This window comes from Schistocerca americana, chromosome 8 (genome assembly GCF_021461395.2).
Source record: "Schistocerca americana isolate TAMUIC-IGC-003095 chromosome 8, iqSchAmer2.1, whole genome shotgun sequence".
NCBI lineage: Eukaryota > Metazoa > Arthropoda > Insecta > Orthoptera > Acrididae > Schistocerca > Schistocerca americana.
In genome coordinates this window covers 154,056,621-154,076,443 of record NC_060126.1, presented here as the reverse complement: position 1 = coordinate 154,076,443, position 19,823 = coordinate 154,056,621, and the positions used below count along the sequence as shown (strand labels likewise).

Below are 19,823 nucleotides of genomic sequence, written 5' to 3'. Positions count from 1 at the left end.
ATTATCGATGTTATATTTATCGATAGTCCAACATCGATGCAATGTTCCGATATACGCAAGCTCGCAACCTCCTGCGTGTGCTGAAACGTTGGATGTCTTGCAGGGTGCAGACGCCAGACACCTTGAAGCGAACATACGCGAATGCCTCGATATTAGAGACAGGAAGTTAACTGGAAGTTCCGCTCCAAATGCTACCGTTGGTAGCCGAAATATTAGGAAGCTAACGCTTGGCGCGCTGTGTGGTACTTCATTCTCTTCGTAGCGTAGTCGTAATCGTAGCTTTGTTCTTAAGTGACTTCTTCCAGCACGAGTGTAATTAAGCAGTTTGAGCATTGGAAATACCTGTGGCCTTCTTCCTCCGCATCACTGATGCACAGATACACTTTGTCCTTTAACATGAACTGCTTCAGGAGCTATCACATCTGATGTTGCGGAATATTGTCACTTACATAACTTGCACGCCCTAATTGAGACGCTTCGCGCGGTTTTGTGGGAAATGCCCTTGTCTTTGAGCACGACTGCTTCAAGAGTTACTAAATCCAATTGAATATGTCCCTAAACGCACTTTCAGAAACATCGCTGCAAAGTAGTTTGCCTGTTTCGCGATGTATGCGGCCACTCTTGAACACTGGCTCTAAATAGATTGCTGCACACTTGTGAAATCTCCTTAAGAGACATCATACGCTTTTGTGTGAAACAGATCCTGAAGCCAAAAACAACTGCAATATCAGCTTTTACTCGCCAAAACGATGATATTTGGAAGTCGAAATAAATATCTCTGTAACTCTAAACAGGACGCTCACAACTTCTCAAGCTTTCGCTGTTTGACGCTGCTGTTGTGGTGTTCATCACTTTTTTGAAACGATGAGTAGGCTTTGTTTATATTTGCTGCTGTCGGAGTCAGGGACGTTATTTTTTCCTCACTTCTGGAAATGCACACTGGTGTCTAAGCACAGACTGTGGAAAATCAGAACAATTACACAAACAGAATTTGAAGCACTTTCCTACAGAAGAAAAAAATGGCTGGAATTTTCGGTGTCCTCCAGCTGCTGCTCTGGAGATGCTCTAAAGCCACAATGGCGGACGATGATGATGGTTTGCTTGGACATGTCTCTGTACACTCGTACAAAGAAGACATCACGTTACTCTCAGATGTCATGCAACTTTCAGTAGACGCCTTAACTCAGCCTTGTTCGAACCAGTCTGTAAGGACTCTTTCAGTCTGTAAGGATACTTTCAGTGGCAAAACTATTTTGCACAGAAAAAAAAAAACATGCAGCTGTCATATTGCTCCAACAGTTAAACCCTGCAAAAGTGGTCTACAGATCATGAAATACGGAAATTATCACCAAAGGCACTTCCTCAATTACATTGCTCTGCTAGTGTCGAGGAAAGCTGTATCCCCACATACCATCTCGATGTAGTAGTACACACAAACATAAAATCATCACTTCTGCATCCTGCATATAGCTATCGACCACCAGACAATCATACACATACCGCGAGACAGACTGCATAAACACATGCAGCATGTATAGTCCTAGCATCACTAGATGTTTCTTGCGAGGTCCATCAGTCATCCACCACGGCCAACAATCACGAGTCAGCTGCCCCGGACATGCTTGTCTGATATGCGACCATAGTGCCCTCAGCAGACTGCGTTGACTCTCTGAACTGTTGTACAAAGGCTGTGCTGGTTCCCTTCGGCACATAGGCAGCACTGTTTCTGGCCGTCACCTGGTTGCGTGCTTGCTTTCTACAGTCATCTACATACTCTGGGATTACAAGAACACATGTATTTTCACATAGTTTGCCAAATTATTACCATTTACGCGGTAGTTCAGACAGCAGTATGCTACCGATCGCTTGCACAGTATAATTCTGAAGATAAAGAGTGGAAATTATTTCTCTGGAAACCTGGAACTTCTGTGAGGTGCAGTGAGGTGGAATGTGCTCCAAACCACCTAGTAACTAGAAACTTATCTCCTCTGCGAATATCTTTACGTGAAAACTCGAAAAAATAGAGGAAATTGATAGTTCTTCTGGGGAATGACGGTGTCAGTGACATAACAGATTCCAAATCATCCTTCTACCTTAGAAACTCAACTAAGGTGTTTCTCATGTCCAGATAACCACCAAACGTGTCTTCCATTATCTAGATACACACAAAACACACCACAATTGATGTTTTCTCGACCAAATAGCGACAGGACATGTGTAGAAGCAGCCAACAGGACAATTTACGCGGTGAGGAGTAATGGTTCAGCACAAACAAACGTCCATATTGAATCTTCTCAAATTTCCACAGAGAACGCATGCGATCATGAAGGCTGCTCAACACGTACTGGATAGTTCGCATTTAAGCCGTCTAGAGGGCGACACGGTTAGGTCAGCTACATTATTGTACCCCAGCCGTCCAGCTTCTGCAGTCCGCACGGTTCCCACCGTAATCCGGAAACGTCAATCGTTCCAGCGTCAGGCTACTGCCACACCCCACACTGAATCGCCTAGGAAACCAGCCACATATATTTTATCACTGTATTTACAATTAAATATTACGATTGCTGCCTCAATTTCACGACATTCGACAATGAGCGTAGTATCAGAAATACCACCTCCTGACGGCTGTGGCTCTAGAAATATAAGGGCCATTCAAATGAAACCCGGTCACTAGTTTAAAGTAATGGTAACGATTTTATTAACTCAAAAATGTAGTTAGTTATACACAGTACACGTAATCAAAAATAGTCGCCAAAACTGTTGGCGCGTTTATCCCATTGCAACAGTAACCTGTTGATTCCATCCTTGAAGAAGCTGTGATGACACGATGAGGCTGTCCAGGATGAACATCGTCTTCCAGTGACCCGCGCCCCTCAACGGATCGTTTGCGCCCTTCCATAACATTTGAATCACTCAAGCTGTACTCACTGTGCACAGCCTTTATCCTTCAATACATTTCACTCCCTTCTCCGTCAAAAATCGAATCTCTCCTCGTTGTTCCTGCTTACTCGCATGCATGTTCGGTATTGAATGGTAACTTGTGTGACCACCTTCTCTTCGGCGTGAAAGCACACTGGCGCTATGCAACATCAAACGGTGCACATGTGTCAGTCTCTCTGCCAATAGGTGGAGCCACCATACCCGCAGTTACATGGTGCCACCTTACGTTAAGGCAAAGGTAGATGCGATGACCAGGTTTCAATTGAGTGAACCTCATAGAAATATCTGTACCATTCTTATCACTGGACTTAATTTTCCACTTTAAAAAAGTAAAAAAAAAAGAAGGAAAAAACGTTTCACTCCCCCTATGGCTACTGCAGTCTCCCACTTCAAATCCAGACCTTCTTTACGACAGGATATAGTCATTTTATTTGCATATGTCAGAACATACATATACTTTATAAGCCCACTGATCACAGCGAATCTATCAAAAATGGCTCTGAGCACTATGGGACTTAACATCTATGGCATCAGTCCCCTAGAACTTAGAACTACTTAAACCTAACTAACCTAAGGACATCACACAACACCCATTCATCACGAGGCAGAGAAAATCCCTGACCCCGCCGGGAATCGAACCCGGGCGCGGGAAGCGAGAACGCTACCGCACGACCACGAGCTGCGGACGCGAATTTATCACGCATGCTCTATTAGCAAGTATAATACTTTGCCAATAACTGAATGCTGGTGACGTCAAATAGTACTGAGCAAAAATCCGCGTTGGATGGATATGTCTCTTTTGTTTTTTTCTTGTGAGTGGTACAAGTGTCTCTTAGGAACAGATACGTAATCGTCTTACAAGCCACCAGATGTTAAAAACATGATCACAATGACAGTGTTCTGTCACGAGCGGTCTCGAATCTAGTGGAGCACGCAAAGATCCGCGTTAAAAACTACACTGGCTTTATAAATTGAGGTATGGTATTGCTTCCAAATGAATTGAACTACCACACAAATACCGCGACATTGACTGGGGTGTGTATTAACAGACCAAAAGTGTGGGTTCACGTCGCCTGCGGTGTAAGCTAGTCATAAAATCACCGAATTTAGAAAGGGACTAGGCTAAGGAACATGGTACGAAGCCAATATTTGCAACTCTCTCATGCCGCTGCTAGATATTTCTCCAGTATTTGTAACACATTCAATCTCGATGCCATGTCAGAGGCTCTGCGATAAATCCACTGGGCTATAGGCGATGGTCGAGTGAGAAGAATCACACACAATAGACGATGTGCTATGTGGCGAATCACTTTTAAAAAATGCAACGCTAGGGTGAGGTCGTAAGAAATGTACACTAGCTTATCAGATCTATACTGAACATTTTATGGTTGAAATGCTGTCTGTAATTTGGAATCAAGTGTTTCCATTAATACATATACCTGCGTTGGATTCTGTGGAGATGTCTTTTAATGATTACAGACACTGGTGAATCATATTCGTGGCACTCTCATATCTCGAACCGAGTCAAATTTTTTCGAACCTATCTGCTACAGTATAACGCCAACGTGGTTTTAAACAGTCTCTATGCATCCCGTAACTGTTCCTGCAGCTTTGTGCATGTGATCGTTCCAACCTAAGTCGGAACTGGGCAGAAGTCAGTCTACCACCTTCTGCAACCCGTGTAGAAACAGGGTTAGCTGAGTTAATGTGACAGGACCGTGTTTTGACCACTTGGTGGAAATGGGAACATGTTATCGTAGCTCTGGGAATCGTGTACAATTTGTAAGTCCAGCGCCAAGCGCAGCTTTCTCCTGCAACACGAGGATGCAGTATAAGAAGACAGAACGGGAACTGAGAGGACGAAGATATTCTATTGCATTGCAGTATGTCTCCAAACTACGTACAGATACTGCAGTTCGAAGCACATCTCTGTACCTCAGAGTCCATTCACTTGTCACCCAAACATTCTCTCTATCATGCACCATCCAACAGAGAATAAAAAGCTACAAACTATAAAAACTCCTCTAAATTCATGATGATTTGTCCTCCAGTCAGACCTTGAAGAGTCCACAGAAAACGAACAGTGGTTATCTGTAGCTGCAGTGATGCATCTTATTAGCAACTGCTCCTGGATAGTATAAGCGGCGCAAGTATAGCTCCTAAAAAAATCAGCCTATATGTGGTATATTATGGGCAACATTTGGTGATCTGTTTAATTACATACCTTATTTTTGTTGCTTCCTTGGAATCTCTCGTGCATGTAACCATGTGAAGTTGCCAATGAATACGAAGACGATTAATCGATTCTGAGGAGTCTCAAAATATTTTTGCCCTATAACATTCTTCAGTTTGAATACCCCTGTTTCGTGTTGTGGAAAGGCAACATCAGTTCCTTCCAAAGAAGTAGGACAGTCGGTAGAGCTTGCATCAGACGTTAAGTCGCAACAGATGTATCAAGACAAACAAATATAGAAGGGAAGAACAATATAGGTACAACCAGGAAAACCTAGATCCTTTTTAGATTCATATAAGCAAATCTCACTGTGATAAAAAAATCAAACTATTCATTCAGGTGAGATTATCAACATGAATTCACCAAGTTCTGACAGGCTAAACAGGTGGCTGTGATTGCGACAAGTTATCAAACCTGTAGTCGAGCTCGAGACGGTGTAACAAGCTCCTTGACAGCTCGCAGCAGTTTTGCCAGTTTCAGTTGCGAAGGTTAACGGCTGTATGCGAAAACAGCAGCTGTCTACAGAGCTTTGACAACACTGAGGCGTTGCCGTAGAGACGATTACAGAATCGCGGTACATTATTGGATGAGTCTGCAGAGCACAGCCCACTCAGCTGTTGAGGATCGACTTAACGCCTACTCAATTGTAGTTTCGTAAAATTCCGTGTCTGTTTCCGAAAGTATATAAACTGTGAGCATACGTTCAAGCGAGGAGATGGAGTGGTAGTTCTTCGAAACATTTCTGCTCTGTCGCCTAATAAACAGAGTACGAGGGTCTGGAATATCAAACCAGAATGTGATTACGTGGAAGGTATACTGAAAAATAGAATACAGCATCTCGATGTTTAGTATATAAATCTGATAGTAGGATAGGCAGATGTCAGACTGAAATTCATGGGATGAATCCTTTCCAAGTGTAGTCCCACCGCGAAAGAAAGCTCACAAAGTACTTGTTCGAGAGATACTTGAATATTGCTTCTCAATCTGAGACCCTTACCAGGAAGGACTGATTGAGAAGCTCCAAAGAAGAGCAGCGCTTTTAGTCACAAATTCATTAGGTAAGCGAAAAAGCTCCACAGAGATTCTTGCCCAGTTCCACCGGTAGACGATATAAACATAAGTCGGAACGACGCTAGCGACCTTAGCTACGATAAAGCTAGCCGTAAGATTAACATTTATTTGTAATTATATTTCTACTTAATTACAAAATAGTTATTACCTTTTTGCTTTCCGAGCAAGAGGCATGAATGTACGTGAAATAAACGTACGAAAAGCAGAATCTCAATGGTTCAGTGTCATAAACTACAACTTATTCGTGAAGAAATATTTTCTAACGCATGTGTAACTGCTGTTTACTCCGTTGAAAACAATATATAAACACAGTATTTTATCACTGAGAAATATACTTTTCTGCTGTTCTCTGTTCTTATTATGGTAGTCACTTTCCTTAATAGGTAACAATATTTGTAGAGTTTAATGATTCTCACTTTCTATACTGTTACTCTACTTTCTAATATACCAATATTTTTGTAAATTTAATTACCTTTTCTTCAAAAGACGGCTATGTTGAAGATTCTTGTAGTTTGTGGCTCAGAGGCAGCAACAATTGCAGAACTGATTTCTCCTGTGTTGGGAAGCAATTTTATTGCTTTTGAAGTTTTATTATCACGTCTGTGTGGTTTTCACTTCAGCTAAAGCTAGGTGGCCTATTTGGTGCGTTAAATAATGTAAGTACAGCACTCCAAACACGTTTCCTACGTTCCGCATACAGTTATTTGGTTGGAAGTGTAGCGAATTAAAGTTTGCATTGTTGGGTAAATACACGATGTCTTTCTGCAGGAGGTCAGCTCATCTGCTGTTTACTAGCCCTTTTTGTTTTACGGGAAAACGACATTCTTGAATGTCACAAGAGAGCTGTAAATAAACTGCCCTGTAATGCACCCTTTCAAACTTTACAGCGTCCTTAGGAAGTCAAAGAAAGACAAACGGAGTGTAATTTTTTAGTTATTGCTAATTTTCATTGCACTGCAAACGCTGACTCTCGTGAAAAGTATGTTACGAAACAATACACACGATGCTGCACAGTCATCCATTATCATGTGCAAAAATGTAGTTTACTCTCCGCTAGGAGCGCTGCAGACGCAGTGTATAGCAAAAATTAGCCGGAGTGCATTTACTGTGTATGTTACAGTAGGCCAGGATTACGGTGGTGTGGTTTAGTGTTAAAATTCAGAGACCGTAGATACATAGAAGATCTTATGTATTCCTCCCAGATATATCTCCCGAAAAGACTATGAATGTTAAATATGAGAGATTAGAGTTCACACGAAGATTTACCAGCAGTCTTTTTTCACGCCTACATTCGTGACTACAAAATGGAACGGGGCAGTTGCAGTGAAACACTAAGTACCCTCCACATCTGGAATACAGATAGGGTGACCATATTTCGTGAATCGAACTGGCACCAATTTTATAACTAATGCAAATATGCTCTGTAATTGTAGTACATTATTAAAGCTTACAACAAAATGAATAGTAGGCACCGAAAGATAATATAACAAACAATCTAAAACGCAGGCAGGCCGGAGTGGCCGTGCGGTTTTGGGCGCTACATTCTGGAGCCGAGCGACCGCTACGGTCGCAGGTTCGAATCCTGCCTCGGGCATGGATGTGTGTGATGTCCTTAGGTTAGTTAGGTTTAATTAGTTCTAAGTTCCAGGCGACTGATGACCTCAGAAGTTAAGTCGCATAGTGCTCAGAGCCATTTGAACCATTTAAAACGCAGGCAAAGTTAGTAAACAGGACACAACACTTGCATAGGTAACTACGCACAGCTTTTAACGTTCAGTTGTTCATGTCCTATACTTCTGTGATGAATGAGTTTGATTGAGCAGATGTTTCCTTCCCTTTAAGATTAATAAATCATGGAATTCCGAACAACTCTGTTTCACATTAACTTTCATCATCAATATTGCTTTCAAAGTCTCTACTTTCTTTTGAGTTTTCTCAGACATCCCTCTCTTATTTATCGAAGAAAAGACACGCCCAACTGTTGAATTTGTAGTGGGAAATCTTAAGTAAGTTTCACAATCTGAGAAATTTTTTCGGAAGATGTTATGTCTGGATGTGAAGTTCTGTAACATTTATACCCAACACATGTCAGTGACACTTTTTTCTTTGCTCCATGTCTCTGTTTGTTGTTGCGTGACAAACTGATGCATATTAACACACTATTGGAACGTGTCACTACCACTAATTTTGCAGTTTGGTAACACATTTGTAAGAGACTCGTAGCATTTTTGTAACTAATCCCATGTGGCTACATAAGTTCCAAAGCGTTTGTTTGTAGTCTGAAAAGGCATTAAAATCTACTGTGCACTACCATCATAGTATTCATACATGGGTTCAGTGAACTTATTAACGTTTGTATCCCCCTTACATTCAAATTTGCTTAAAACTCTTGTTATAACGTGTAGCATTAATCCGGTTTTTCTTTTTTCTGTCATATTCGTTCTTAAATCATGACGTTCTTCTCTAGTCTCTACAACTTCAACAAACTGCTGCATGAAGAGATGAGGGCTGATTATCTAAAAAGTAACAAAAACGTAACACGGCATGTTAATTAGGGATACTATATTGAAATTTAGTTACTATTACAATGCTAGAAAAATAAGAAGTTATATGATGAAACCTCAGAAGACCCAGAATTTGATTTCACGTCTAAAAACCAGAACATTCAGGCGTCGCTGCAGAACCTGATGAGACCAAGAGAACCGGGTTCAGAAAATTGGAACTGTGTCGGCCAAATCGGGCAGTCTGGTCATGTAGATGTGTAGCAACTGGACTTGCATTGGACGGGTAATCCAGATTTAGGTTTTAGTGATTTCCGTAAATTCAGAGGTGGATCCTGTTAATAAGAACACGGCAGATTTCCTTCCACGCCTTTTCGAATGCTTTCGAATTGCATCTTTAATAATCTTCTTGTCAGCCAGCCCCTGTTATAACACGAAAACAGATTTAAGACATATTGCAAAAATCACGTGTATAGACTGAAAACCACAAGAACAACGCCATTAATGAAAGACATAAGAACGAAAGTATCAAGTACGTAGGTTGGAATTTAAATAATGGCAACATTGCTGTGGAGACACTATGCAATGGAATCTACTATTGTCGCTGATACCACACGTTGTTAACATACCTATCTTACCTCCGAGCATATGGACTCGCCCGTCCCTCGTCACCGGCGTGCGCACAATCGAGGGAAACACAAGTCACTTAACAGTGTCACTATGTTTTCGAAACAGCACAAAACACTCGAGTTGGATCAAGATTGAATGTACCAGAGGTCGTACAGCACGACAGTGTCATCAAAGTCTTCAAGAAACAAAACAGTGGCACGTTGGGTAAAAGCCTTCAACGAAGGTCGGCAAACTGTGGCAGACATGCATCGGGCAGGTCGTCCTAGCGCCTCTGAAGAAGAAGTGCATGCTGTTGGCCGGCCGCTGGTGGCCGAGCGGTTCTGGCGCTACAGTCTGGAACCGCGCGACCGCTACGGTCGCAGGTTCGAATCCTGCCTCGGGCATGGATGTGTGTGTTGTCCTTAGGTTAGTTAGGTTTACGTAGTTCTAAGTTCTAGGGGACTTATGACCTCAGCAGTTGAGTCCCATAGTGCTCAGAGCCATTTGAACCATTTTTTTTTGCATGCTGTTGCCGCGTTAGTGGACAGTGATCGACGCCATACGATTCGTGAGCTGGCCCAATGCCTGGGCATGCGAAAAATTGCATCACGATTTGTTCCGCATGACTTGACGGAAATGCAGAATTGGATGCCTTACGGCGTTGCTCAGACGCACTTGAAGCGCTATGAGCGCGAAGGAGAGGCCTTCTTATGCCGTATCGTAACACTGGATGAGACATGGGCCACATCGTACGAGCCAAAACTGGAACGCCAATCCAGCGAATGGCGTCATTATGGGCCGCTGCGAAAGTTGAAAGTGCGTCAGAGCCCAGTATGATGAAAGTTATGGTGATTCTCTTGTATGACTGTGATGGTGTTATCCTAAAGCATCACGTGCCTCCACGGCAGACCGTCAATGCAGAGTATTACTGCTCGTTTTTAGAGAATCAGCTGCGACCAGCTTTGCGAAAGAAAGGACGACACTTTCTGCGGAACCCACCCATCATTTTGCACGACAATGCACGGGCGCATACAGCGCAAGCTGTGGCTGCTCTGTTCGGTCGATGGGACTGAGAAGTACTGTACCATCCACCATACTCCCCGGATTTAAGACCTTGTGACTTTGATTTGATTCCAAAGATGAAGGAACCACTTCGTGGCATTCGCTTCAGAACTGTTCCAGAGATTCGACAGACAGTAGACCGCTCCATTCACACCATCAACAGCACAGGCTCTGCTGACGGTATACTATGCCTTCCACATCGGTGGCAATGGGTTCTACACAACGCTGGTGACTACTTTGAAGGACAGTAACATGTAACACTTTTGTATCGGTTGTGAAGAAATGGTTGTCACTATTTAAGTTCCAACCCTCGTATATTACAACACAACTCAACTAGTATACGTGCATGAAATCGCTATGAAGTATGAGGTGCCATTGTATTTGTCTCTTTTGCTAATAATCCGATATATTCGCTTGATATGTGACATATTGTAAGATTTCAGCAATAGACGGAATGCAACAGAGACATCACACATGCGAGGAGAATTTTATTTTGTCTGAATGGAGGATAACGGAAAAGAACCGAAACTGTGTAACGAATTCAAATACTGAGTAGATTATTAAAGCGAAAAATGTATTTCGAGAATGGCAGTGAAGCATGGAAAAGAATGAATAATAGTTTGACACCAAAGAATACTGTTTAAGAAGTTGTCACGTGATTGACAGAAACAAAACAACGTCATTGTTATTGAAACTAGGCTTTCCGGTGTTAGGGAGCTAGTGCAGACGTATTATTTTTTACGTTATATTTTTTTCTCTTCGCGAAACGGAGTTTCTTACGCACATATTTTTGCGTCATTATATTTCAAAATTTGTGAAAAATACTGACCGGAATGGCAGAAGAAGCACCTGAAGGAGCACATGTCGGTAAGCTACGTCTCATGAGAACACGTGATTCTTCACTCGAGAATCATGCTTTCCGTCATTAGCTGCGATTTCTATACGCACAGAATAATGGAACATGCTAGCTAAGAGTCCTGTATAGTGAGCTAACATCCATCCAATCAGTTCAGCAGGCTGCCCCATTTCACAAAATAATTTTGAAACTTACATTACTATTAACAAGTTACAGGACCAACTAAAACACGTAAATATTTTCCCATTATCCTCTGAACAGATGTAGAATTCAGCAAGAGCACTATAGAAATTTCGTTTGATCGGTTTTAATTAAAGACAGCTATATCTGTTCTCAGGTGCAAACTGCGAATATTTCCTGTAGTGCGTGGATTATCGAGACAAATATTTCACAGATCACAACGTCATTTTCATTAAATTGCGTACAAGAATTTTTATTTTCGTATACTTATTTTACAGGACTACTTCAGCTTCTTTAGTTAAAATAGATTCAAAAGTTTTGTAATGGATTTTGCCAAAAATGCTACGTAGAAGACTTTACTGCCAGGTCAGCCATGAAGTATACACAGTGGGGCAGCTAAGGCAGGTCTACAACTACATCTACATAGACACTCCGCAAGCCACCATATACCGGGTGATCAAAAAGTCAGTATAAATTTGAAAACTTAATAAACCACGGAATAACGTAGATAGAGAGGTAACAATTGACACACATGCTTGGAATGACATGGGGTTTTATTAGAACAAAAAAACCATTACTAGATGCGTGAAAGATCTCTTGCCCGCATCGTTTGGTGATGATCGTGTGCTCAGCCTCCACTTTCGTCATGCTTGGCCTCCCAGGTCCCCAGACCTCAGTCCGTGCGATTATTGGCTTTGGGGTTACCTGAAGTCGCAAGTGTATCGTGATCGACCGTCATCTCTAGGGATGCTGAAAGACAACATCCGACGCCAGTGCCTCACCATAACTCCGGACATGCTTTACAGTGCTGTTCATAACATTATTCCTCGATTACAGCTATTGTTGAGGAATGATGGTGGACATATTGATCATTCCCTGTAAAGAACATCATCTTTGCTTTGTCTTACTTTGTTATGCTAATTATTGCTATTCTGCTCAGATGATTGAACTTTTGTATTTCTTTGGTTCTAATAAAACCCCATGTCATTCCAAGCGTGTGTGGCAATTTGTACCTCTCTATCTACATTATTCCGTGATTTATTCAGTTTTCAAATTTATACTGACTTTTTGATCACCCAGTGTATGATGCTTGACGGGGGCGGGGGGTAACTTGTACGACTACTAGCCCTTTCCTTCTTCCTTCCCATTCTACTCGCAAATAGAGCGAGGGAAAAACGACTGTCTGAATGTCTCTGTTGTTGTTGTTGTGCTCTTCAGTCCCGAGACTGGTTTGATGCAGCTCTCCATGCTACTCTATCCTGTGCAAGCTTCTTCATCTCCCAGTACCTACTGCAAACTACATCCTTCTGAATCTGCTTAGTGTATTCATCTCTTGGTCTCCCTCTACGATTTTTACCCTCCACGCTGCCCTCCAATGCTAAATTTGTGATCCCTTGATGCCTCAAAACATGTCCTACCAACCGATCCCTTCTTCTAGTCAAGTTGTGCCACAAACTTCTCTTCTCCCCAATCCTATTCAATACCTCCTCATTAGTTACGCGATCTACCCACCTTATCTTCAGCATTCTTCTGTAGCACCACATTTCGAAAGCTTCTATTCTCTTCTTGTCCAAACTAGTTATCGTCCATGTTTCACTTCCATACATGGCTACACTCCATACAAATACTTTCAGAAACGACTTCCTGACACTTAAATCTATACTCGACGTTAACAAATTTCTCTTCTTCAGAAACGATTTCCTTGCCATTGCCAGTCTACATTTTATATCCTCTCTACTTCGACCATCATCAGTTATTTTACTCCCTAAATAGCAAAACTCCTTTACTACTTTAAGTGTCTCATTTCCTAATCTAATTCCCTCAGCATCACCCGATTTAATTTGATTACATTCCATTATCCTCGTTTTGCTTTTGTTGATGTTCATCTTATACCCTCCTTTCAAGACACTGTCCATTCCGTTCAACTGCTCTTCCAAGTCCTTTGCTGTCTCTGACAGAATTACAATGTCATCGGCGAACCTCAAAGTTTTTACCTCTTCTCCATGAATTTTGATACCTACTCCGAATTTTTCTTTTGTTTCCTTTACTGCTTGCTCAATATACAGATTGAATAACATCGGGGAGAGGCTATAACCCTGTCTCACTCCTTTCCCAACCACTGTTTCCCTTTCATGCCCCTCGACTCTTATAACTGCCATCTGGTTTCTGTACAAATTGTAAATAGCCTTTCGCTCCCTGTATTTTACCCCTGCCACCTTCAGAATTTGAAACAGAGTATTCCAGTTAACATTGCCAAAAGCTTTCTCTAAGTCTACAAATGCTAGAAACGTAGGTTTGCCTTTTCTTAATCTTTCTTCTAAGATAAGTCGTAAGGTTAGTATTGCCTCACGTGTTCCAACCTTTCTACGGAATCCGAACTGATCTTCCCCGAGGTCCGCTTCTACCAGTTTTTCCATTCGTCTGTAAAGAATTCGCGTTAGTATTTTGCAGCTGTGACTTATTAAACTGATAGTTCGGTAATTTTCACATCTGTCAACACCTGCTTTCTTTGGGATTGGAATTATTATATTCTTCTTGAAGTCTGAGAGAATTTTGCTTTACTCATACATCTTGCTCACCAGATGGTAGAGTTTTGTCATGACTGGCTCTCCCAAGGCCATCAGTAGATCTAATGTAATGTTGTCTACTCCCGGGGCCTTGTTTCGACTCAGGTCTTTCAGTGCTCTGTCAAACTCTTCACGCAGTATCTTATCTCCCATTTCGTCTTCATCTACATCCTCTTCCATTCCCATAATATTGTCCTCAAGCACATCGCCCTTGTATAAACCCTCTATATACTCCTTCCACCTTTCTGCCTTCCCTTCTTTGCTTAGAACTGGGTTGCCGTCTGAGTTCTTGATATTCATACAAGTGGTTCTCTTCTCTCCAAAGGTCTCTTTAATTTTCCTGTAGGCAGTATCTATCTTACCCCTAGTGAGACAAGCCTCTACATCCTTACATTTGTCCTCTAGCCACCCCTGCTTAGCCATTTTGTACTTCCTATCGATCTCATTTTTGAGACGTTTGTATTCCTTTTTGCCTGCTTGATTTACTGCATGTTTATATTTTCTCCTTTCATCGGTTAGATGTCCGCCCCGGTAGCTGAGTGGTCAGCGTGACAGACTGTCAAGCCTACGGGCCCGGGTTCGATTCCCGGTTGGGTCGGAAATTTTCTCCGCTCAGGGACTGGGTGTTGTGTTGTCCTTATCATCATCATTTCATCCCCATCGACGCGCAGGTCGCCGAAGTGGCGTCAAATCGAAAGACCTACACCAGTCGAACGGTCTACCCAACGGGAGGCCCTAGCCACACATTTCCATTTATCAATTAAATTCAATATTTTTTCTGTTACCCAAGAATTTCTATTAGCCCTCGTCTTTTACCTACTTGATCGTCTGCTGCCTTCACTACTTCATCCCTCAGAGCTACCCATTCTTCTTCTACTGTATTTCTTTCGCCCATTCCTGTCAATTGTTCCCTTATGCTCTCCCTGAAACTCTCTACAACTTCTGGTTCTTTCAGTTTATCCAGGTCCCATCTACTTAAATTCCCACCTTTTTGCAGTTTCTTCAGTTTCAATCTGCAGTTCATAACCAATAGATTGTGGTCAGAATCCACATCTGGCCCTGGAAATGTCTTACAATTTAAAACCTGGTTCCTAAATCTATGTCTTACCATTATATAATCTATCTGATACCTCTTAGTATCTCCAGGATTCTTCCAGGTATACAACCTTCTTTTATGATTCTTGAACCAAGTGTTAGCTATAAATAATGTCTCTGTACGATCCTAAATCTCTCTGATACTATCTTCATGGTCCTTACGCGAAACGAACGATGGCGACAGTAGAATAGTTCTGCAGCCAGCCTCAAATGGCAGCTCTCTAAATTTTCCCAATAGTATTCGTCAAGAAGAACGTCAGCTTCCCTCCAGTGGTTCCCATTCGAGTCCCCGAAGCATATCAGCAATACTTGGATGTTGTTCTGACCTACCGGTAACAAATCTAGCAGCCTGTGCCTGAATTGCATCGACATCTTTCTCTGATCCCAACTGATGATTATCCCGAACACTCGAGCAGTACTCAACAACGGAACAAACTAGTGTCCTGTCTTGTATGCGCTCTCCTTTACAGATGAAACACACATTCCGGGTCTAGTGATGCAGGGGATACAACCCGTCGGCTTTGACCAATGACGTCATACATTACTCATAAATAGTAATGTCTTCACTTCGAGCCATAGACAATAAAACAGTTCTGTGTTGTATCCCGTCCTTCAGTTGACCTTTACACTGACACTACGTATTCGAACATTGAAGAGATTTACCAATATATGTCAACTGGAGAGCAGGATACAAATGTTGCGTATAGCTATATAGCTCAAGTACAGAGTGGGATAACATTAGCATCTAAGGCGAAAAAAAAAAACTGTTCCCCATAGTGAAGTACGGGATACATATTGTATATGTGTCGTCTTATTGCCTCTTCGCGTAGTTCAACTGAGGTACCGGTTGCAAATGTAACGTACGTCCATTTCCACGTTTTCGTTAGCAGTGTACAAATATCGAGGTCAGCGGAAGTGTGGGATACAAATATTATGTACGTAGCTCGTTCTGCCATCGGTACTACTAATATCTACGTAAGAACAGACTGCTAGTGACAGCGGAGGCGAAATAAACAACACATGCAAAATTTGTATCCCGTGCTTCATTTAGAGGGTTTAGTGAAGCGGGGGATACATAGCTCAACTGAACAACAGTATACTAACGGTAGTGAAAACGAAGAAATCGACGTACGCCAAACTTGTATCACGTACTGCACTTAAGCAATACACTTCGAATGAGGTTCGAGATACAACTTTTATATATTATATATTATATTATATATGTGTGTGTGTTGTGTGACGTAATGTGTTCTATGCTACCAATATTTTCCATCCATTTTTCCCTTTCATTTTCCAGGGAAATAATACGAAATAAAAACGCGATATCCTTAACGTGAAGATACTACTGTCCGTTATATATGTCAACTATATTTTTCGTCTCTCGTATTCTTTTGTTTCTGAACATTCTTGTCAGCTCTTTCATCTGTGTAATAAATGCTCTCTGGGCAATTCTGACGTCATTGGTCAACGCCGACGGGTTGTATCCCCTGCTTCACTAGACCCCACATTACTAAAATTTTCCCAATAAAGCGAAGTCGACTATTCGCCATTCGCCCTAGGATGAATAAATATGTCAAGATGCGATTCTCACAGAGTTACAGCGGATAATGTGGCTAATTTTCTGACATAGCAAGTACTTTTTAACGCTTGTAGCAGCCGAATGATAACTGACTTTGTTCTTAGAGTTCCGTACCGCAATCTGTATCGAGATGAAATTTTATTAATACTCCGTTCATCATAAGAATAAACCTGATGTAAACAAGCACAGTCGGCCGATGTGGCCGTGCGATTCTAGGCGCTTCAGTCTGAAACCGCGTGACCGCTACGGTCGCAGGTTCGAATCCTTCCTCGGGCATGGATGTGTGTGATGTCCTTAGGTTAGTTAGGTTGAAGTAGTTCTAAGATCTAGGGGACTGATGACAACAGATATTAAGTCCCATAGTGCTCAGAGCCATTTGAACCATTTGAATTTTTTAAACAAACACAAACGCGATGATTGGTAGAAGCAGTAGCACACGTACACTCAATTTGTTACGCTCTTGGAAGTAGGTCCTACTGACGTATTAGATACATTATTACTAAGTTACGTTAAATGAAACTTTAAGATATTCAAAAGTATTAACAGCCATCAACGTTTTCCTTAATCGCGCTTTAGCTGCGTAGTTTTTATTTCAAAAATCGTGTTCAGTCACAGCGTCTGCACTGTTTTGCTCTGATTGTTAATACGCAATATGAAAACGGCTGACGCTGCTTCCTGTTCTTTACTGAAAACGGTAAAAAAGCGCCGAGAAATAGGTTGTTCTTAAATTTGTTAATTTCCAAGAATGATTGCCTCTTTAAGTCGCGGCGTCCAAGCGATACATATCGAAAGTACGATCCTAAATCGATTCTGTTGGCGGGCGTTATGATCAATTATTTGCGATCGTCATTTTTATCTGTTTTCCGTCGTTGCCTTAGTTGCTGAAAGTTACACACTTCCGAGGATTAATGACAAAAAGGGAATTGTTCCCGTAGCGTACATATCACATGGACTTTCACATGACGACAACACCGACAACGAGGAAGGTAAGTCGTCTCCTTTGTAATTACAAGTATTTTTGTAACGCTCTTCTTTTGGTGTTGCTTTAGTGACCACTGTAAACATACTCATAACGCCCGCCACCAGAGTCGCGTGATCGATTTAGGATCGCACGTTCGATATGCATCGTTTCGACCGGGCGACTTCAAGAGGCAATCATTCTTGGACCTTAAATTTTTTCGTAAATTTACAGAGATAATCGACATTAAAGTTTTCTGAGGGACTGTATTAGATACAGCTGAGAGTACAAACAGGACGAATAGCGGAACCGGTAGTGTAGTAGAGAAGAAAACATAATTTAATTTTTAAGGCAAAAATGAAAAACCAGATACTCTTTATTTGCACTATGTCCACTGTTTTATACCACAGTTGTAGGTAAGTGTCGTAGAAACATGATGAGCAATCGTTTTCACAGCACCGAGCACACCTTCCAAATGCTGCATTTTTACATTTGCTACTGTAGCATTGGAATATGAACCCTACAGAACTGATGAGGAGCCAAGGTAAGGGATTTGGTCTGACAAATATCAGGATTGTTAAGCTGCCGGACGTACTGTAACTAACGCACGCGGCTTTTTCACATATCACTGCCGAACGCTGGCGGGTTATAAACGGCACGTCATAAATCAGGAGGAGAAAATGGCGGCGCCTGGTTGGCTCCGTGGATTCGGTTGTTGATCGACTCGTTATCAACGTAGCAGATGAGTTACAGAAGTGAAATGTATTTCTGGCATCCGGATAGGGAAGGAGCTAAGACAGTACCACACGACTGATTAATTAATACCTTCACTGGTTTCAGTATTCAACAGTACGATGAAATTCCTGCGTAGCTCGCTCAGAAAAATTACCCTGTGTTTAAGTTATGAATTTTCATCAATCTTGTTTCTAATCAGAATCCTGTGTCAGATGATAAAGAGAGCATTTGATGTTTTCCGTGTGGTCATCTAAGAAGCGCTCGATATTGCCGAATATTATTTCATTCTCTTCAAAAATTAAGCGACGTTCGAACTCATGTTGTTTCTTTACTCGCCTCGTATTTACATCTGAACTGCACCTGCTCACATCGTTGTAGGCTTGTTGAACCACCTGGCTGGCCAGTGCTGTCCAAGTTTAATGTGTCTGTAAAGTTGCTGTACCGCATTATGGCTCAATCTATGTGCGTGTAACAAAGCGTAAATATATCCTTAAGATGGCACTAGACTGTATTGGTCAGAGTCTGGCTTCCGCTCCACGTGAAAGGAAATCTATTGAGGTTCAGGCAAACGCGGAAGAGTACACGGCGTAATGTTTACATCAGGTTCATTCTTATGATGAACAGAGTATTAAGTATACGGCCCGTTGGCAGTGTAAATAATTAAAAGTTTCTAGGTCAATACAATCAAAAGATACGGCTATATATGTCACATATTTTGATATTTGCAAACTCACTCATCGGACAATTTTGTTTGCGTGGACAGCTTCCGTAGTAAGCACGAAATATTTGCTTTGTAAATAAAAACCGCCATTTCTTGCTGCCCTGTATTTTGTTTCTCTCAAACACGTTTTGCCTTTATTCAGAATCTGTATCGCTCAGATAACTAAGGCAAAACTTCAAAATGAAAATATCATCATTTCAAAAGCAAAGAAAGGAAACGCAGTAGTACTTATAGACAAAAAACAACACATTGTAAAACTCACAAGAATTCATCTCATAAAATAACATTACAAAATTAAAATCAAACCTAACAATCAGATTCCAGAAAAAAACACTCTGAAAAATATAGACATCACACTCGATAACACGGATAAAAGAAAGCTGACACACATGATCCCACTGCAGCTGTCCTCGGAAGCCATCCAAGGATAAACTGAATCTTCCTGTGAGGCCAATATTGGATTTCAGAAAACCCCCACGCACAAGCTTGCACGATTCGTGTTACAGATATTGTCTGAAAATGTCAATTTAGAGGAGGACAGAACCATTAAAAACACTAGACAGCTAACACACTAAATAAAAGATTTAAAAATCACAGACATGGCAACAGTCCTCTCATTTGATACGGAAAGCATGTATTCCAACATACCAGTACCAGAAACAGCAGAAATCATAGATAAAAACCTTAAAGCACATAGTCAGCACCCTGATGAACAG

The 19,823-nt window shown here is 41.6% G+C and overlaps 1 protein-coding gene across 1 annotated transcript in view; it reads left to right on the top strand.

Moving 5' to 3' along the window:
* The first annotated feature begins 11,249 nt into the window (after positions 1-11,249).
* LOC124545642 (coiled-coil domain-containing protein 96-like) overlaps positions 11,250-19,823 on the top strand; it is a 183,339-nt gene continuing 174,765 nt past the window's right edge. The window contains exon 1 of the mRNA XM_047124588.1: positions 11,250-11,283. Within this exon, the coding sequence (XP_046980544.1) occupies positions 11,250-11,283 (34 nt within the window). The remainder of the gene's footprint in view (positions 11,284-19,823) is intronic.